Source organism: Balaenoptera physalus, assembly GCF_965194825.1.
Source record: "Balaenoptera physalus genome assembly, chromosome: 5".
Taxonomy (NCBI): domain Eukaryota; kingdom Metazoa; phylum Chordata; class Mammalia; order Artiodactyla; family Balaenopteridae; genus Balaenoptera; species Balaenoptera physalus.
Window position 1 is genome coordinate 114,318,741 of NC_138884.1, and position 21,337 is coordinate 114,340,077.

The window sequence follows — 21,337 nt, forward strand, 5'->3', positions numbered from 1 at the left end:
TCTTCTAGGCCCTATAGGTGCTAAAGTAATAAGACTTTCTTTGTAGAAAACCCTGTGGTCGGCATATATATGGAATCTAAAAAAAAAAAAAAGTTTCTGAAGAACCTAGGGGCAGGACAGGAATAAAAATGCAGATGTAGAGAATGGACTTGAAGACACGGGGAGGGGGAAGGGTAAGCTGGGACGAAGTGAGAGAGTGGCATGGACTTATATATACTACCAAATGTAAAAGAGATAGCTAGTGGGAAGCAGCCGCATAGCACAGGGAGATCAGCTCGGTGCTTTGTGACCACCTAGAGGGGTGGGATAGGGAAGGTGGGAGGGAGACGCAAGAGGGAGGAGCTGTGGGGATATATATATATGTATAACTGATTCACTTTGTTATAAAGCAGAAACTAACACACCATTGTAAAGCAATTATACTCCGATAAAGATGTTAAAAAAAACCCCAAAAAACCCTGTGGTCAGGAGGCCTTCCCAGAAGAGGAGACCTCAAATTGAGTTTGGAACATGTGAGGGGAGTTCCTAGATGGAGAAGGGGAAATGGGCATTCTGCATCATGTTGGTGTATGATGCATTCAGAAACTGCAGTCAGGTGCTTAGTCTAGGAGGGTGTGAGACATGGGTGCAGATCTGAGTATGATGCAGCCTCTGCTCTTGGGCAATTGTGGTCCAGGAGGGATGACAGATAAACTGTAGTTTTGATGCCCTGGTGGGGCTAACCAAAGATCTGCACGAGCCCAGGGTGAGAAATGTCCATGTTAGTCTGAGTGGCCCAGGCAAGGCTTCACAGAGAAGGGATTATTTTGCAGGGGTTTTGCAGGGTGAAAGTCCATTTCAGGTGTGAAAGTACCCGGAGGTGGGGAGAAGGGGAGAGGCTTTAAAAAGCATCCGTATAATGAAACATGCAACGAGATGCCATTTATGTGAAGTAACACACACACCAAAAGCCACATTTATGGACATGATATATAGTGAAAGTATAGAAATCTAAATTGGAGACAGAGATGATGAATTCATGGGGATGGCTATCTCTGAGGACGCTGGGAGGGAGGGGAAAAGAATTGCAGAGCGAACTTAAAGGATTCCAACTTAACCTGTAAGGTTTAGTGTTTTTAGTCTGAAACAAAAAAGGAAAACTGAGTGGTGGATTCAGAGATGTTTAATATATTATTATCTACAGGTTTTTGTTTTTCACAATTAAAAAGATTTTTAGAAAGAGAATGGAGTGGGGGAGGTGGGATGAAGGTAACAAAATGGTGAGAAATGAGGCAGCCCCTGAAGCCCTGCTAGGCAGCTCTGATTGCGATGGGAAGAGAGGTCTTGCAGGTTATTTGAGCTGGAATTGAAAGATCTATGCTTGTGCAAATAACTCGCCTAAGTGTGGAGGGTGGAGGGAGGCAGGGAGACCAGTGAAGGGTCATGAAAATAATCTGGATGGAGGTTTAGAGGAAACGCCAGTGATTAAGGGCTCATTGGGTCAGAAGCGCAGGTCTGGCACTTGACTGGGTGAGGGTGAGAGGGCTGGAAGGCAGTGGACGCTTCCCAAGACTGAGTGTGTTTGTGTGCATGGGGTGTGTGTGCACACGCCTGTGTGTGATTTGAGAGCTCCCTTCGCTGGATTTCCTCTGTGTCCTGCATGAAACCCTGGCCCTGCCCTGGGTGAGAGCCTGACATGTAGCTCCGTCGTGTGGCTCTCGGCTTCAGGAGCTGTATCGCAGCACCATGGAAACGTTCCAGAAGTTTGTGGACGTCCTGTTCCTCCAGACGCTCCCCTGTGTGACTGACCTCTCCCAGGCAGAGTGTGAATACCTGAGGCAGGAGGCCCAGGAGAACGCGGCCCAGCAGCTGGAGAAGTTGGATCGCTTCCGGAGTCAGCAGTGGAAACTCTTCCAAGATCTCCTGGAGCAAGAAAAGCAGGTGCAGCATTTTGTAAAACTGGGTCTGGAGTCTGCCTTTTTTTTAAACTTCTGAAGAATAACGAGGGATTTCCTTCACTGAGCATCCCCTAGTGCCTATGCTAGATGCTTTACCAAGATTCTGGTTGCCAACCTTTCACAATGGGAAGAGGGGGAGAAGAGAGCAAGAGTCCTCCTCTCCCAGGATAGGAAGTCAGTAGATGATGCCTTCGGTTAATCCAACAAGAAGGGCAGCAAAGCCTTCTTTAGAATAATAGAAATAAATGACAGAGAGCGGTTCTTCAAGGGAGTGGACGGGTGGGGGGGAGGAGCTGCACACACGGGACTCCTGTTTTTCAGTGAAAGTTGATTTCATTATTAAAACCATGTATATATGTGGTAGACAGAATAATGTCCCCACATCCTAACCCCCAGAACCTGTGAATATGTTACCTAACAGGGCAAAGGGACCTTGCGTGCAATCAAATTAAGGATCTGGGGATGTGAAGATTATTCTGGATTATCTGAGTGGCCCAGTGTCATCACAAGGGTCCTTTTAAAAGGGAAGGAGGAGGGTCAGAGTCAGAGGAGATGTGATGACCTAAGCAGAGGCTAGAGTGATGCGCGCATCAGCCGAGGAATGCGAGCGGCCTCGAGAAGCTGGAAAAGGCACGGAGCCGACTCCCCCCAGAGTCTCCAGAAGGAACACAGCCCCGTTCCTTTCATTTCAGACTTCTGACCTCCAGAACTGTAAGATACTAAATTTGTGTCATGTGAAGCCACAGCGTTTGTGGCCATGTGTTACAATAGCTATGTAAACTAATATACCTCAATTTTATTTTTAAAGAATTAAGAACTGTCAAATTTCTAAATGAAAACGCCCACATTTCCTTTCTCTCTTGCTTTCCTGCATGCTAGAGGCTGTAAAACTAACATGCTCAATATCCCAGCATCTAGAAGCGGCCGCGTGATGCCGTTCTAGCCTATGAGAGAAGGTATGGTACCTGCGCAAGGCCTCTGTTCCCTAATGCAAAGGCCAAGTGTTGCCAGGAGACATCCTCCTCTTCAGCGTTCCCTGGTCTTCCTGCCCAGAGCAGGTACAGGAGGACTGGAGGTATGCTGGCCTTCCTTTGACTTAGAGGCAGGATTCAGGAGGGTGGGGCAGAAAGGCGTACTGTCCCAGCCCTGGACTGCCTACCCCGAGGTGCTTGTTATGAGAAACACCCTGTCTTTTTACATTGAGTGTTCAGTTAGTTACAAAACAGCACTCAGCTGATGCATCCAATAGAGGTTTTCTAAAGCAGCTAACGGGCGCTGTACAAAGTACCAATAAATAAAGGGAAGCATCATGCAAACATAGGGCCATTTCCAGCCTGGGGCAAGCATAGGGCCTAGTTTCCTGCCTGTCCAATTTATTAGACCTCCTCCTAATTAATTTCAGTCTGCCGTCAGCTGCACTGTGTTGTCTTGTCACTGGTGACTTGCAGTCTCCTCGATATGGCTGTAGGCTCCTGGAGGACAGCAGCCCTGCTTTTCATATTTCACTTCCTTAATCAAAGCCCAGTAGCTGGGATATAGCAAATGCTCAGGAAAACTTTGCTGCATTTCCAGCAACAATAATGCAGCTTTGGAAATTATCACAGGGTCACCAAGGGTAAATGAAGCTGAATTCCTTTGATTCATACCAATCCTGGGCCCCAGACCATATAATTTACCATCTCCGGGGAAGGAGGGGAGAAACCTGGGCCTCAGCGGTTTGGAAAGATCACCAGATAAGTCTGATGTGCCTCTGATGTCGGCCCCCAAATGGGGATCAGGCCTTTTAGAGACAGTTGTGGTTTGAAGACAGGCTTCTAATCTTGGAAGCTGAATGCCTGGGTTTGAACCAGAGCAACCCCGTGAATGGGCTGGGTGACTCTTGCCAGTCAGCTGATTTCCCACAACTCTGCTTTTGCACAGCTTGCTAAATTTCTCTGAGCCTCAGCTTTCATGTGAAAAATAGGGATCAAAATACCCAACAGGGTTGCTGCGAGATAATGCAGGTTAAGACCCTTCACGCAGTATCTGTTTAATTGCTTAATGACTGACATTGAAAAAATCTAGAACTTCATTTCTGATAAATTATTAGGCAAACAGCCATAATTCATCTAAAAACCTCTAGTTATGAGTCTTAAGTTACTTTAAGCAGATATCAGACAATGCATAGCTTCTGGTTTTTATTTTTTATTTATTTACTTTGTGAGCATATGCATGCGTGTGAGTATTCCTTTGCTTGTACAGAAGTATTTCAAGAGGAGTTCTGCATGCAAGAAGCAAGCAGAAGTTAATGACCTCATCAACTGCTTAAATAAGTATGACCCAAGTCTGTTTTCTCAAAGTTTGGATGTCAAAATTAATTTACTGATTGATTGTTTAATTGCCTTAAATTACCACAAGATATTTAGAGATCCATATTCTCTCCCACTTTCCATATTTCCTTGTTGATGATAAAAATGAGATGAACTTTCTGTGGTCAAGATGAATATTTAGTCATGAGAAGAAAAGGCCAACAAAACTATTCATGGAAAATCTAACACACACCCAGACTATGAAATGCATTTTCCACTTATTTTCTATCCAAAAGGCCTTGGTGATTTCATATCCTGTTACTCAGAGAAGTTGTTAAATATTGTGGAGTTTGTCAGTCACACAACTGGAACAGGTTGTAGAATGGTGGTTCTCAAAATGTGATCTGTTCTAATGCAGGTTTGTGGGCTTCTCCCCAGTCTGCTGAGAGCAAGCCCTCTGGTCTCCCTGAACCCACGGCCCCTTGTGGTCTATTCTCAACCCCCAGCCAGAGTGATACTTTCACTTAAAAATTTTTTTTCTCTTCCATTTTATTAAAAAAAATTTTTTTCTCTTCCATTTTTACCGAGATGTAATTGACATTACAGCACTGTATAAGTTTGAGGTATAAAGCATAATGATTGGACTTACATACATCATGAAATGTTGACCACAGTAGGTTTAGTGGACACCCATCATCTCATATAGATACAAATTCAAAGAAATAGAAAAGAATATTTTTTCCTTGTGATGATTTTCCTTGTGATGTGAGGATTTACTCTCTTAACCATTTTCATACAGAACATAGAGCAATGTTCATTATACTTGCCATGTTGTACATTACATCCCTGGTACTTATTTATCTTACAAGTGGAAGTTTATACCTTTTGACTATTTTTATCCCATTCCTCCTCCTCCGGTAACCACAAATCCGATCTCTTTTTCTATGGGTTTGTTTGTTTTTTGTTTGTTTTTGAAGTATAAATGACCTACAACACTACGTTAGTTCCTGTTACACAACACAGTGATTCAATATGTCTGTACATTTCAAAATTATCACCATGATATGTCTAGATACGACACGTCACCATACAAAGATATCAAATAATTATTGACTGTATTACCCACATTTCATACCCCTGACTCATTTATTTTGTAACTGAAGTTTGTATCTCTTAACCTCCCTCACCTATTTCTCTCCTCCCCCCTACCCCCTCCCCTCTGGCAAGCACCTGTTTGTTCTCTGTGTCTGTGACTCTCTCTTTTGTTACGTTTGTTCATTTGTTTTGTTTTTAAAAATCCACGTAGAAGTGAAATCATACAGTATTTGTGTTTCTCTGTCTGACTTACTTCACTTAGCATAATAGCCTCTAGGTCTGTCCATATTGTCGCAAATGGCAAGATTTCATTCTTTTTTATGGCTGGGTAGTATTCCATTGTATATATGTACCACATCTTCTTTATCCATTCATCTATCAATGGGCACGACTTTGCTCCCATATCTTGACTATTGTAAATAATGCTGCAATGAACATAGAGGTGTGGATATCTTTTCTAATTAGTATTTTAATTTTCTTCAAATAAACACCCAGGAGTGGGATTGCTGCCTTATATGGTAGTTCTGTTTTCAATATTTTGAGGAATTTCCATACTGTCTTCCATATTGGCTGCACCAATTTACATTCCCACCAACAGTATATAAGGGTTCCCTTTTCTTCACATCCTCGTCAAAACTCATTTGTTGTCTTTTTGATAATAGCATTCTGACAGACATAAGATGATACGTTATTGTGGTTTTGATTTGCATTTCCCTGACGATTGGTGATGTTGAGCATCTTTTCATGTGCCTGTTGGCCATCTGTATGTCTTCTTTGGAAAAATGTCTATTCAGATCCTCTGCCCAATTTTTAATTGGGTTGTTTGTTTTTTTGATGTTGAGTTGTATGAGTTCTTTGTATATTTTGGATATTAACCCCTTACAGGATATATCATTTGCAAATATCTTCTCCCATTCAATAGGCAGCCTTTCCGTTTTGTTGATAGTTTCCTTCACTGTGCAAAATCTTTTTAGTTTGATTTAGTCCCGTTTGTTTATTTTTGCTTTTGTTTCCCTTGCCTGAGGAGACATATCCAAAAAAATATTACTAAGACCACTGGAAGGTAAGGCTGGTCTTGGGGCTAGTGCTGGCCCACCAGTGGGCAGAGCCAGGTCCTGGGGCCTCTGGCTGCAGGGCCCTGGGGGTCCTAGAGTTGGTGTTGGACCACCGGTGGACAGGGTAGGGTCCTGGGCCAGCTGGAGGCTCTCAGGGGTCCTAAGGCAGTTGGCCTACTGGTGGGTAGGGCTGTGTCCCTGCCTGGTTAGCTGCTTGGCTTGAGGTGTCCCCGTACGGGTGCCGACAGGCTGGTGGGGGTGCTGGATCCCTGCGGTAATGAACCAGAGGGAGGATTCCGAAAGGGCGCTTACCAGCACCAGTGTCCTTGTGGTAGAATGAGCTCCCCAAATGGCTGCTGCCAGCATCGATGCCCCCAGGGGGAGCGCCAGTTTCCTCCTGCCTCTCTGGGAGGCTCTCCAGGATCAGCAGGTGGGTCTGACCCAGCCTTCTTTCAAATTACTACTTCTGCCCTGGGTCCTGGACCTTGTGAGATTTTGTGTGTACCCTTTAAGGATGGCGCTCTATTTCCCATGGTCCTTTGGCTCTCCCGAAAATATAAGCCCCACTGGCCTTCAAAGCCCAATGTTCTGGGGGTTCATCTTCCCAGTGCAGGACCCCTGGGCTGGGGAGCCTGATGGGCCTCGGACCCCTTACTCCTTGGGGAGAACCACAGCAGTTGGAATTATTCTCCTGTTTGTGGGTCACCTACCTGGAATTATGGGACTTGACTTTACCATGACTCTGCCCCTCCTACCCATCTCCTTGTGGTCCCTTCTTTATACCTCTAGTTGTAGATTTTTTTCTGCTAGTCTTCAGGTCTTTCTCATCAATAGTTGCTCTGTAAATAGTAATTTTGATGTGCCATGGGAGGAGGTGAGCTCAGGGTCTTCCTATTCTGCCATCTTGGCCAGTCACTGCTCCAGAGGGAGCATATCATATACCACTCATTTTTAAGATGCAGATTTTAATACCATTTTAACACCTCTGAAATTGAGATGCATCTTAATTTAATTATCAGTGATTTTTCTCTCAGTGTGGTACCTCAAATAACTGCATCTCATAATTACTGGCACATTAGATTCGATAAAAGACACTGTGTCACATTATGTCATTTCTCAGCTCAAAACCCCCTTCTCATTTCATGCAGCGGAAAAGCCAGAGTCCTCACCATGCCCTACACAGCCCCGCCTGTCAGGACCTGGTTACCCTCTGACCCCCTCCCTGTCTCCCCCTCTCACCCCACTCCAGCCTGCCCGGCATCCTTGTGTCCCTCCAGCTCCCTGGGCGCTCCTGCCTCACTCGTCCTGCTTCAGGTCTTTATCCCGAAGCCACCTTCACCTTGAGGCCTCCTCTGACCGTGCTTTTAAAACTGCAGTGCCTCCCTCCCCCCAGCACTCCAGTGTCTGCGTTAGGTGTTGACTTTTCCACTGGCCCTACCTCTAAACCCACCCCTTTTATAGGAGCATGTACCAGGCATGCACTGCCTGTTGGTTCCTTTTCCCTTTCTCTCCTTAGTAAATGAAAATTTGAAACAAAGAGTAAACATATGGGAAACCACAGAATAACCTGGTAGCAATGAACAGGGTCAGTGCTCTAGCCCACGGAAGCAGCTTTTTGCTTCGGAATTTAGACATTCATGAACCTGCATTTGATAACGTTGAAGAGGGTGGTGTGACCATTGCAGGCACCATCTGATCCTGTGATCTCCGTCCTCTTGATCGGCTTTGGATCCCGTTGCTAGTTTTATCTGCCTTCTCAAAACGCACACCAAAGACCCCCATGTTCTTAGTGACAATGTTAATTTACCTTTTAGAGAATCTACACTGTGTAGAATTTTCTAGAATGTTCTGGTTTCCCAAGCACTTTGACAGGTTATTGTAGACCCCTCACAAGAGGAGTCAGGGACTGACTTAAAGGAAAAGTTCTGAGTCACACGGTGTGATTTTGTGAGATTAAGTATGTGCTACGAATCTCAGGGCCCAGAGAACTGAAGTCTAGGCTGCTTACTCACACCCAGACCTCTGTGCTTTGTCCCTGTTCTGCATACAGCATGGCCATCTCCAGAAAAGAGCTACATATGTGGGAAAGTAAAAGAGTCTCACCTTAGTGATTGAGCCCTTGGTGTAACACAGTCCAGCTGCATGTTTCTAGGTGCATGTTTCTCCCTGTGATGCGAGATAGTCAGGGAGGAGCAGATGCATCCAGAAAAGATTTGAGCTTTGGGGACAGACAGACTTAGATTTGAGCCTCTGCTCCACTAAAAAGCTGTGTGGCCTTGGACCTCACAGGATTTTCACAGATAAAGCCACACTGAAGATGAGCTAACATCCAAAATTACAAAACACACAAGCAACAATCCACCATAAGTGAGAGCCAGCATGTACAGCAAGCGCCAAGTTTAGACCACAACAAGCACCGAGAAGTTCAGGTGAAGGGACTATTAGAGAGCGCTTATAAAGGAAGTATGTTTAAAACAATAGCAGGAGGAATTACTAGTGTAAAAACAAGACATGATGTAAAAAGATGACAGATAAAAAACCACATAGTTTATGAATGAAAATTATAGTCATGAAAACAAATTTAATGGATGAGTTAAACAGCAGATCAAATTATGGTTGAAGACGCAGTGTGTAAACTAGGAGATAAAGGTGAGAAAGTGGTCCAGAATATGGCACAGAGAGCTAAAGAGATGGAAAATATGAGAGGTTAGGAGACATGGGAACAGAATGAGAAAGTCCTGGAGGGTCTTCCTTAGTCTTCTAAGAATTCTAGGAGAGAATGAAGGAGAGAGAAAATTCAAAGTGATAACAGATAAGAAATTTTCATAAGTGCTGACTGTCATGAATTCTAAGGTAAAAGAAATGTTGGTTAACTTAAGATTTCTGGAGTTGGGAATGTACATTAAAAATTTAAAACCACTGAAGAAATAGAAACAGAATAGGTAACTTTCAAAGCAGTAGAGAACAGTGATAACATAAAGATCCCCTTCAGTATCAAAGCTACAGGGTGCCTAAAAATAAATCTGACCAATGTTTATAAGAGCTTAATGGAGAAGTTTATAAAATGTTGTTGAAAGGATAAAGCAAGAATTGAGAGAAAGGCCTTGTTTTTGGATAGGACAACTCAATTTTGGGAAAACAGTGATTCTCTACAAATTAATCTGTAAATTCAATCCAATTACAAGAAAATCTAAAAAAAGCTGTTTTCCCAAACTTGATAAACTGATCCTAAAATTCATATGTAAAGAAAAGCAACTAAGAATAGTTAAGACAGTTTTGTACAAAAGAATGTGGGAAGACTTGCCCTAGCAGCTATGAAGTCTTCCTATAAACTACAGGAATTAAAGCAGTGAGGTATTTGTATAGAAATAAACAGACAGATCCACAGAATAAAAGAAGGAGCCTGGAATGAAATTCATATATATATGGAAACTATGTCAGACAAGGTGGCATGACAGGCCCATCATAAAAAGATAAATTATCTAATAAATGGTGCTAGGACAATTAGTATCAATTTATCCAGGGAAAATTAGATCCCTTCCTCATGCCACAGAAAATATGTATTAAATGGCTTAAGATGTACATGCAAATAGGAAACATTTTTAAACTTTAGCCGAAAATATAAGAGAAAAATTTAATTAAATCCAGGGAGAAAGGGATTTTTAAAAAATAAGAAACAAAAGACGTGATCCAACAAAACAATGATGGATGAAATGAACTTGAGTTGACCCCTGTCCCTCTGTCCTGGGGTTTAGGTGTGGATAGAGGAGGGATTTTTAAAAAATCCCTTAAGAAAGGGATTAAAAAAAAAATAAAAAACAAAAGGTATGATCCAACAAAGCAATGATGGATGAAGTGAACCTGAGTTGACCCCTGTCCCTCTATCCTGGGGTTTAGGTGTGGATGGAGGAGCACACACTGTCCACTGTGCTGCAGACACACCTGCGGGATGACCAGGAGAGCATCATCCACCGAGTCTTGGGCCAACTTGGCGGCCTCAGTGAAGAGTGAGTACAGCTTTCTGGAGGGTGGGGGCCTTGTGTCCTGTGAGATACTCCATGCTAACCTCAGTGTCCTCATCTGTAAGGTTAACCATTCCCCGGCCTCCCTTACAGTGTGATCTTGAGACCAAATTGTAAATATAAATGTGAAATAGAGTGATAGCAGAGTGCCATGGATGCAAGCTTGGAGTCAGAATTGATGAGGGCACATGACTTACTGGATATTTTACATCTCTATATATTTTCAACCCCATGAGATATTAGTTTTGGTTTATGCAGTCAGTATTCATTTAGATTTACCCTTTCCGTTGCTCTTGATTGTTTCCTGTATCTTTAAGTTTCCATCTAGGAGTATTTTCTTTTGCATGAAGGTTCTCATTATTTTAGATTTGCTAGTGACAAATTCTCTTAGGCTTTGTTTGTCTGAAAATGTCTATCTCATCTTCATTTTTGAGGAATGTTTTCATTGGGTATAGAATCCTAGTTTGGTTGTTTTTTTAAAATACTTTTAAAGGTGATATTTTGTCTTCTGATTTCAATTGTTTCTGGTTGCTTTTAAGATTTTCTTTTGTTCTTTGGTTTTCATCAGTTTATTATAATATGCCTAAACTTGGATGTGGTTTTTTGTGAATGTCTTGTTTGCTTGTTTTAAATAAATCTGTAGTGCTTCTTGAACCTGTGATTTGCTATATTTCATCAGTTTTTGAAAATTCTGAGCCTCTATCTCTTTAAATATTCCTTCTGCCTATTCTGTCCCTATTCTTCCTGGGGCTGCAGTTACACGTTCATTAGATTTTTTTCACCTTACGTCATTTGCTTCTTAGAGGCTATTCTATATTTTTGTTCCCTGTGGTTCAGTCTAGATACTTATTTTGAACTATCTTCCAGTTCATGCTCTCTTCAGCTGTGTCTCTTATCTGCTGTTAAACCCATCTGCTGAATTCTTAATGTTGGTTACTATGTTTTCAGTTCTAAAATTTCCATTTTATTTTTGTCATAGTTTCCAGTTATCTGCTAAAGTTCATCTTATCATTTAATTTCCTAAACAGATTCCTCATAGCTGATTATTCTAATGTCCAATATCTTGTGGGTATGTTTCTATTATCCATTTTTTCTCTTTATTTTTGGTCAATTCTTATCTGTTTGCAAGTTTGGTTATTTTTATTGAATGCTGGACAGTGTTATTAAAAATTGTAGAGATAATTTGAGACTTTGAATGATGGGATCTTCCTCCAGAGAGGATTTATCTTACTTCTAGCAGGGATTTCAGAAAGTGGCAGATCAACCACTCCATTTGTGAATTTAGCTGATTCAGAGTTAGGTCTTTACAAGGGATGATTCCTTATTCTTAGGATGAGGGCCCCCAGCTGGAAGCCTGGAGTGTTTGCCAGGTCTCTTCTCCTTGGTAAACTGACTGACAGCACTTTGCTCAACTTTTCAGGCTGTCAGAAAATACCTTAAGTTATAAAACCAAACGTCAAGCCTCCTGGGTAGACCGAGGTTTTCTACTTGACTCATTGGGATAGGAACTCAAAAATAGTTCATGATTTCAGTTTTGGATGTGTTAATTTTGAGAGCTATGTAAGAAATTTGAGTGGATATGTACTGAAGGCAGCTGCATATATGCACCTGAAACTTGGGGCAGAACGTGATAAAGTTTAAAAGGTTAGTAAAAGAACAGATGGCTGAATATAACCCAGGTCAGCACCGCGTCTAAGAGGATGGGCAGCAGGGGATGGGATAATTCCAACCTACTACCTCTGTAAAGGCTCCCTGTGGGGCATGACTATTTGGGGTATTTCTTGGTGGGTCAATGTATTAGGATTCTCCAGAGAAACAGAACCTATAGATATAGATATAGATACAGAGAGGGAAGCTGAGATGTCCCAAGATCTGCAGCTGACAAGCTGGAGACTCAGGAGAACCAATATGTAGTTTCAGTCCCAAGTCCAAAGGCCTGAGAACCAGGAGGGCTAATGGTGTAAGATCCAGTCTGAAGGCCAGCAGTCGCAAGACCCAGGAAAAGCCAGTGTTTCAGTTTGTGTCCAAAATGAGAAACCTATATCCCACTCAAGGCCGTCAGGCAGAAGGAGTTCCCCCTTACTCATGGGTAAGTCAGCTTTTTCCTCTCTTCACACCTTCAACTGATTGGATGAGGCCCACCCACATTAGGGAGGACAATCTGCTTTACACAATCTACCCATTCAAATGTTAATCTCATACAGAAACACCCTCACAGAAGTTCTCAGAATGATGTTTGATCACATGTCCAGGCACCCCATGGCCCAGTCAAGCTGTCACATAACATTAACCAATCACACTCAGTGAAGCCAAGAATATCGACCCCTCAGCCCGGCACCCGCTTTCTCCAAAGGTCCACGCAGTGCATCCTGCAGGGGCACGACCTGCTCTTACGCTCAGCTCTCCGGAGGCTGGCTCTCCGTGGCAGCGCCATCACCACCCTGACCCAGATGAGGCTGTCAGGGAAGAAGAGCCTTCTCCAGGAGTTGCGCGAACAGCACGCCCTGGAGCAGGACTCCTCCCAGTGTTTGGACGAGCATCAGTGGCAGCTGCTCAGAGCCTTGGTAAGACTGTGCGTCAGCCCCCTGCCCCGCAGACAGGAGTGCTGCTTCCTCAGCTTCCAGGCTCCAGCCCGGTTTAGCCAAAACCCCAAGCCTGCCCCAGCATCGTTGTGGGGTCAGGACAATGGCAGCCCCCCCCCCGTAGTGGGGCACCCAGTATGCCCAAAGCTTCTGGTGTACATTATAATGAGAATTATACTAAAAACGCACATGAAATCAGAGCACGGATAGGTACAGTCGTCATCGGGCGTTGGGAGACAAGGGCTCTGTAGTCTGTTTTAAGGTTTTAACAGATCAAAAGAAAGACTTTGTAAATTGTGGGACTGGGATTTAAACCCAAGCAAGCTGACTCCAGGTCTCCTGTAGCCACTGCGCTATAGGAGCAGCTGATGTTTTTTGACCCCTTCGTGAGGGACAAGCTCACAGTCACTTTTGCTCGGCCCAGGAGGGCTTGGTGGGAAGCAGGCAGGACGTACTGCCCTACCTCTGATTACCCCACCTCCTTCTCCAGCTCTTATTCCTTCAAGAAAAGGAATCCCCATAGGCCTTGTGTTGGCCTCCATGATGTCCCAGGCTACTCGTGGACTCAGATGTGACTTTAGAACCCGCTCTGCTGTGGGACTTAGAGAAAGTTACTCAGCCTCTCTGAGCCTCTGTGTCCTCATCACTGCTAGTGTTCAGGCCTCACAGTGTTTGGGATGAATGAGGAAGTGCTTGTATATGTGAGAAGCCACAGATGGCACTGGGCACGTGGTTGGTGCTCAGGAAATGCCTTGGGGGATCTTCAAGATACCCAGACTCATCAAGTGCATATAGAGGTCCCCACTTTCCCTTCTCCATCCCTTCTCCAGCCTTCCTGGGACCCCGGGCAGGGCCGACCCTACATCCTGGTCCTGGCCCTGACCGGAGCATCTGTGCAGGGCAGCAGTGGGGCTCCAACCTCTCCCCGCCCGTCCTTTTCAGGAGGCGCGCGTCCTGGAGGAGGCTGGCCGGCTGGAGGAAGAGACGCAGCAAACACGGCTGCAGCTTCGGCAGCAGCTCCTGGCCGAGGCCCAGGAAGTCGGGCAGCTCCTACAGCAACACACAGAGCGGGCCATCGGGCAGACGCTGCTGGGCCACGCGCGGAACGTGGCCTCCAAGAGCCGGGCCAAGGACAGGGATGACTTCAAGGTGCGAGGCCACCCCAGCCCCAGGGAGCCCGAGGCACAGGAGACTTTGGGCTGGGGTGGGGGGCAGGGGCGGGCAAGAGGAAGGGTTTGGGCAGAGCAGCAGCCGGGGCCTGCCCAGGAGCTTCTGGCCTCGCGGGCTTACCTGGCTCCGCTGAGCCTCCTTTTCCTCCCCCCTAAGAGGGAAGGCCCCCCCGCCCCGTGGAGCAATGAGGACTTGCGCCTGCTGCCTGGCCCCGTGTCGCATCTTTCTGAGCCCTGGCTCGGTCCTTGCAGCAGCTCCGGGAGGGCCGTGGTTTCACCCAGAGCCGCCCAGCCGGTCAGTGGCTGACGCAGGATTCGAACCGAAGCCCCTCTCCCAGGGAGAGACATGGACACTCCCTGCCTCTGGCCGCCTCTGCGGAGACCTAAGGGTTGGTGGCGTTGGCCCTGACAGCTGAGCAATGCAGCTAAAATCAGTCTGACTTGAGTAAGCAGTGGTTTACTCCTTGTACTGACGGTGATGACAAACCGCAGGCGTGCAAATGGCCATAGTAAGAAGTGACGTCGGTGTTGCCCTTCTACGTCTGCAGGAGGGCTTTGTCTGCCTCGTCTCACTGGGCTCTCACCACAGCCCTTGCGTGGAAAGGATGATTTTTCTTTCCATCATTTGGGTGGGAAGACTGAGGCTTATCATTGGGCAAAACACATGCTTAAAGCCTCCCAGCCTTAGTGAGTGGCCGGGACCGGAGGCTGGCCTTGCCCTGCATGACCGGTGCATATGCTCGGCTTCTCCTTGGCTGCCTCCTCACTCGAGCCAAAAGAAAAGGCAAGACACCCCGTGTATTGCAGACCACGGCAGAGAGAGTCCATGGCCGGCACCCACAGGAGGTGTCGCAGATCTGCGGCTGGCAGCAGACGCACATCAGGATATGCCAGGACGCTTGTGGACACCTTCCATGTGTCCTTTCATTTACGTAAAGTCACTCATCTGCACAGGAAAGAGGTTGGACCCACGTTTCTGAGACACCCCTTGTCCTTCTAAATCTCTCATGTCTGCCCACATCATCCAGACATCAGGGCTAGCGATGCTGGATGGGTCTCTTCCTTCCCCTAAAATTCTACAACTCTGACCTAATCAACGGTCGTTACAGGAAAACAGAATGAAATATGAGTTTGGCATATTTTGTCCTCACCTTCCCCAAGGGACTCTGATTCAGAATTAGATAATGATGAACACCCCTCCCCGCTCCCAGTACACACACACACACCAGAAAGAACATGGGCTCAGTATCTGGAAGGATGTTCATTTCACAGGGCTCCGTGGCCCCAGGCCCTGCGGCAGGTGCTGGGATAGAGAGTAGCCAGGTGGCAACATTCCTGCCTTCAAGGAGCTTACGATCTACTGGGAGAGGACACGCTAGCCCTTGAGAAGTTTTGCAGAAACTGAGACACAGGCAGTGCCTGAGGGGGATCGAGAGAGGGCTGAAAAGTTGGAGCTACTCAAGCAAATGTGTTTGCTGATTCGAATGGTACACCAGCTGGAAAAACTGATGAGGAGAGAATGGTGGAGGCCCTGGAGAGGGGTGGAGGGGTGGGATGCAGAGGGGGTAGACACCACTTCCCTATGGCAGGAAGACAGACGGACAGAAGGCGCGATGTGCAGGTAGGTTTGCTGACTTGAGAGGAGAGAAGAGGGACTTCCTGTCTCCTGCCTTCCATGTTCTAAATGAAATTCAAGGAAGGCCGTCAGTGGGAGCTCCTGACTGGAAGTGCAAGGCCAGAGCCCAGAGTCCTCGTGGGGGGTGGAATCAGATGTAGATGTCCGACAGAGAGGGAGAGAGAACCGGCCACAGTAAGGGAGGAGCAGGGCCCGGGAGAGAGAAGGTGGGCTCTCACCTGCTCTGCGCCCTAAGCTGCAACCCTCCTCACCTCCATAGCTTCTGTCCACACCTGCAAATCAAAGAACATTTCTTAGGCTTTGGAACATAACCAACCACTCAACAATAATAAATGGGTATTTTTTTCTTGCCCAAAGCTTGGAACCATTCAATAAATGCTGAAATGGGGGCTCTGGAACCTGACTTTTGCCCATCATCTTATGAAGTAAAAGACGGTGATTTTGCCAGTGCACAACCAACATGTCCCTGATGATGGGACATCTCAGCATTTCCTTTCTGTTCTGCTTTGGGTCTGAAGGTATATCATTGAGGAATGCATGTAACTGCAAGTGACAAAAATAAATAGAAGTTACTGATCTCACATAACAAGAAATGTGGAAGTAGGTGGTTCCAGGCTGGCACAGAGGCTCTGTGATACAACCAAGGACCAGACTCTCTCTTTCTGATCCATCATTCTTGGTGTTGGTTGGTTGCCTCATAGTCTCAAAATGGCCACTGCCACTCCAGACATCAAGTTTGCATTCTAGGCAGGAAGAGGGAAACAGCAAAGTCTTTCATCCCCACCAAGGCTTTGCCTTAATGTTCGGAAAGGGTAGGCCCTCAGCAGACTTTCCCTAATATTTCATCTCATTGGCCAGAACTGGGTCATACAGTCAGCCTCAGACCATCCCTGACAAAGGAAAATAAGATTATCGAAACTGGTTTAAACCAGCCACGCACTCTCCGCCTGCTCCTGACCAGCCAAGGTTGGGAGTGGGTGGAATATGGGAGCCAGGACCATGCCGGCCATGGCTGGCTCCATGTGTACCCTCTGCTGAGACTTGCCCCTCCTGCCCACAGAGAACACTGATGGAGGCGGCTGTGGAGAGCGTCTACGTGACCAGCGCTGGTGTCGGCCGGCTCGTGCACGCGTATTACCAGCAGATCAGGAGGGCCATGCAGGACCACGAGGAGAGAAAGCTGCATCGTCTGAAGACCCTGCAGGGTATAGCGCCCTTCCACTGGGAAGCCCTGCCAACAACGAGCCAAACATGCTCTTAGTTGGGGACAGGGCAAGATGTCAGGTTTTTCTAATTTTATTTTGGGAGATTTAATTTTTTTAATGTTTTATGTATTTAATTATCTCCTGCTTTGTCCCCAAAAGGCTTTTGAAAAAGCACTTAAAGAAACATATCCATACGGTACAATAGGATTTTTTTTTAAAGTAGGTTAATCAGGACAAGGACGTTAGGGTTAGGGTTAGGCCATTGTCTGGGACATATGCCATCAGATCCCTACTTAGAGGTGCCATGGGTTTGGCTCTGGACGTCCTGGTGGCCAAAGAGGTAGAAATTTCCTCAATTAAAGCTGTCACAGTGTCCATAAGAAAAGGCTAGTGGCTCATAAATGTGCCTGAGACCCAGACAGTTTTCCCCTGTGGGCTCCTGTAAGAGGCCACCCAGGGGATGGAATGGACAAGATCCCCAAGGCCAGCAAGAACATGGTGTGGTAATAGACAAAACCCAGTTCCTTAAAGCCTGTTCTTGTAACATCCCTCCCTGCATCCAGGGCTTCAGAACAAAGTAGAATCCCGTGTTCTCTGACGGATGCTTCCTGGATGGTCCAAGATCCCTAGACGAAGGACCGGCAGCGGGTCCTGGGGGCAGGTCTCCTGTGAATATTATGTTTCTCAATAAGCTCAGCTGCCACTTTTCTCTCCCCCTTGCCCTGGGGAATTTGAGCCCTACATTCAGATAAAATCTGGGACACGCCCAGAAATCTGCCAGCTGGCTACAGATCCTTCCTGATGTTTTTCCAAAGTAAGGGTTGGTCTCCTTCAGCAGGAGACAGATGAGATTGATCGCCTCTGCAGAACGTTCAGGAACCAGGGTGTTCACATCCCCTCTCTAGGCCTCGGTTTCTGCATCTGCAGGGCTAGGGTTGGGCTCCCCCTTCATACATCCTCTCATTATAACTATGGTCCAATAACTAGGCAGTTAATTCAGGTGGTAGTAAGAATCCAGCAGAAAATAATTTTAGTCTTCATCTCCTGTTTCAAAATATACCATTGTTTTAAATTAAAAAAAAAAAAGAAGAAGCAGGTTCTGATATGCAGACCAGTGCACCTCGGACTCAGAGGCTAAACCTCCCAGCTCCTTGGAAAGCAGCCAGTTCGGCACCCATGTCTGTAAGGCTAACTGCACCCCTGCAGCTCTGCTTGTTGAATGGTTTTTCCTTCCTGGTGTGGATTTTTATCCATTTGTGGTGGCCCTTTTGTGTTAACTCTTTCTTATTCGGCTCCCCTTTCTCCTGATACTTACAAGAAAGCCGGGCCCGAGCAGTTGCAGGGAGAGCCGGGGTGCTGCCCTCCCGGGTTCGCGGGGTGTGATGGAAGCTGCAGCATCCTCACGCACACGAAGTCCTTCCCAGGGTGAACTGTGGCGCTGGCAGAGGCACGCCTGAGAGCACGTGTGTCCTGATCCCTGCACCTCAGCGCCCAGGCCAGACCTGGCAGCGTCAGCCCTTCAAACATGCACCTTGACCGTTGTGTGTATGTTAAATGCTCTAGGTGAGAGAATGGAAAATTTCAAGCTGCGGAAAAAGCAGGAACTCGGTGATCCTTCGTCAGGGGCCGAGGTAGCGGGTGGAGCTCAGGAAGCCTCCGGAGCTGTGCACCAGAGGTGAGGCCTCACTGCTGTCTGCGGGTCCCCACGCGGGCCGTCCCGGCCCCTGTGCATCGCGCGTGTCTCTCGGCACTGACCTTACACTCAGTGCAAGTGACACTGACACTCCCGGCAGCTGACCTCCTGCACATTCGCCTGCGGACCCGGGTCTCCTCTGCCTCCCCCGCTGCGTGGAAGCCCATGAGCCCCTGTCTGGCTCTCCCTTCTACGCACGGCCCCTGCAAGGGACCTGGCGCGAGGGCACAGGTCAAGGTATGGCGGGAGCTTCCCTTCCAGGTCTGAGTGGTCTTCACAGCCCTGCACTGGCACCTCCTCTCTGGTCTGTGCTGAGGGTTCCCCCAGAAGCAGACCTTGAGCCAAGGACCTGGGGGGCAGGCGAGCCCAGGAAGCACAGGGAGGAAGCAGGGGAATGAGGACGAAGGCTGTTTGCCGTAACAAGGACCGGCCGCGAATCACACGCTGTTATCTCAGGGATCCAGAGGTCAGAAGTCAGGCGGGTGCCGCTGGTTTCTCTGGGCCTCACAGGCCGAAATCAAGGCGTTGCTGGCCGGGCTCTCATCGGAGGCTCTGGAAGCTTCCACGCTTCCTCAGTTGTCGGCAGAATCCAGTTCCTTGTAAAACGGAGGTCCCGTTTCCTTGTGGCTGTCGGCTGGCCCCCCCGACCTCCCATCGGCCGCTCTCTGGTCTTTGTACGTGGCCCCTGCATCTCGGAGCATTAAGTCCTGCCTACACTTGGAATCTCTTCTGCTGCATCTCTCTGACCCCAGCTGGAGAAACTTCTCTGCTTTTATGGGCTCTGGTGATTGAGACCCACCAAGATAATCCAGGATAATCTCCAAATGTAAATCAGTAACCTTAATCACGCTACAAAGTCCCGATTGCCGTGTAACATAACATCTTCACACATTCCAGGGATTAGGGCGTGGACACCTTTGGGGGCCGCTGAGCAGCCTACCACATGGGAGAAAAGCCAGTAAGGCCTGTGATGATGAGGGGTTTCCATGGCAACTGAGGCCCAACCCCGGTCTTGACCTCCTGAGAGATTGTGCAGAACTCAACTTCCAATTACGCCAGCAAGTGGCAAGGAAAATAGGGGATTTGTCTACCAACCCCCTTCCACATTGGTTGAGGGTCTGTCCTGGAGGTGTTAACTCTCCATCCTTCCCAGGCATCCCTGAGTTGGCCAAGCCCCCCACCACCTTCATGGCCGGAGGAAGCCCTGGTACCTGGTCACAGGTGCTTGTAAGATGCGGTTGGTGCGTGTGGGAACTGTCCACTGAAGGGCAGCCGGCCACCAGGTGGGCTGAGGAGATGTGGGCTCAGCACCGACAAGTCCCTGTAAGTGCATACTTAGGTCCTGAGCTAGGCACGGGGGACAGCGCCTCCCACCCAGGTGCTCACAGCCTGCAGGGAGAGACGGACAAGTAAAGAGATGGCAGTAAGTTGGTGCAGGCACTATGATGAGGGGAGGGGGCACTGCAGATCCACAGCAGGGGCAGGGGTCCCTTGTCTAAGGGGAGGCATCCCGCCGGCTGGAAGCAGCAGCAGGACCACCGCTCTGCAGGGTAAAGGAGAGCAGGTCCATGCCATGCCATGCGTAAATCCTAGCCCTCATCTGATGCTCATTTAGGAAACAGGAACCACAGCGTCCCCTGGGTCAGAGTGAGTCCAGCGTCCCCTCCGTAAATCCTCCGGCCATTAACAGCGGTCAGTAAATGCCCTGCCATGGGGTTGAGGCTGGGGCTTGCTCTGACTGTCGCATATCCATCAAACTACAGCGGTTCTCAGATCTGCGGGACATCCGTCTCACCTGGCTTTCTGCTGAACATGCGGGGCCGCCCCACACCTGGAGCCCCAGACTCAGGGACTTTGAGGGAGGCCCAGGCATCTAATTGCACACGCTCCCTCCCTCCAGGGATTCTGACGGATGTGGTCCAAGGGCTCCACTTTGACCCCAGTGACCCAAGAGGAGGGGCCTCGGCCACCACCTGGTCCAACCCTGCCGGGTTTATGGAAAATAAAAGCAAAGCCCAGTGCGGGTGTGGGTGCATGACCCAGTCTCACTGATTTAGAGGCTTATACATGGCCGTTGATGCCCTTCCCTCCATGCCCATCTCCTTGAGTTCATAAGTGCAGTTTCTAGTGAAAGTCAGCCAGAGCTCCTAGGGACAGAGCAGTGTGGTGATGACAAGTATTGACTTTAAAAAACGATATGACAATAAGCACAATTCTCAGTCAGATGGTAAATTTCAAACTGCATCTCTGGCAAGGGGTGGGACTGTGAGTGAGCTTGCCTAGGGCTACCAGGTGATGCAGTGGCCACCCCTCCCGTCAGCCACATAGTGGCTGGGTCCCTTCACGCCCCGAGCCCCAGGTTCCCCATCTGCAAAATGGGGTCACAGTAACACCTGCGTCATGGGTGTATAACTGTGCAGATGAGCCACGCAAAGCCTGCAAAACGCTCACACAGAGGCCAGCACGTGGCCAGGGCGCTGATGTCCGTCATTGCCGTCAGCACTGTCACTGCCGAGCCCTCAGCACTGCACAGTGCAATGTGAACTTCAAACAGTTCTGCAATCAGAACGCTTTCAGAATGGATGTTTTAAAAAATTTTCATTTCCATAGTCAAATCTGAGTCCAAACACAAGAAGTCTATGTACTTATACGCAT

General features: G+C 47.5%; 1 protein-coding gene across 5 annotated transcripts in view; it reads left to right on the plus strand.

Moving 5' to 3' along the window:
- The window catches only part of EVC (EvC ciliary complex subunit 1), an 82,378-nt gene that overhangs the window by 55,599 nt on the left and 5,442 nt on the right, over positions 1 to 21,337 (plus strand). For all 5 annotated transcript variants that reach the window (XM_082462774.1, XM_082462772.1, XM_082462773.1 and 2 more), the window contains exons 12-17: positions 1,708 to 1,920; positions 10,273 to 10,382; positions 12,751 to 12,961; positions 13,922 to 14,128; positions 16,845 to 16,989; positions 18,553 to 18,664. In XM_082462774.1, the coding sequence (XP_082318900.1) occupies positions 1,708 to 1,920; positions 10,273 to 10,382; positions 12,751 to 12,961; positions 13,922 to 14,128; positions 16,845 to 16,989; positions 18,553 to 18,664 (998 nt within the window). The remainder of the gene's footprint in view (positions 1 to 1,707; positions 1,921 to 10,272; positions 10,383 to 12,750; positions 12,962 to 13,921; positions 14,129 to 16,844; positions 16,990 to 18,552; positions 18,665 to 21,337) is intronic.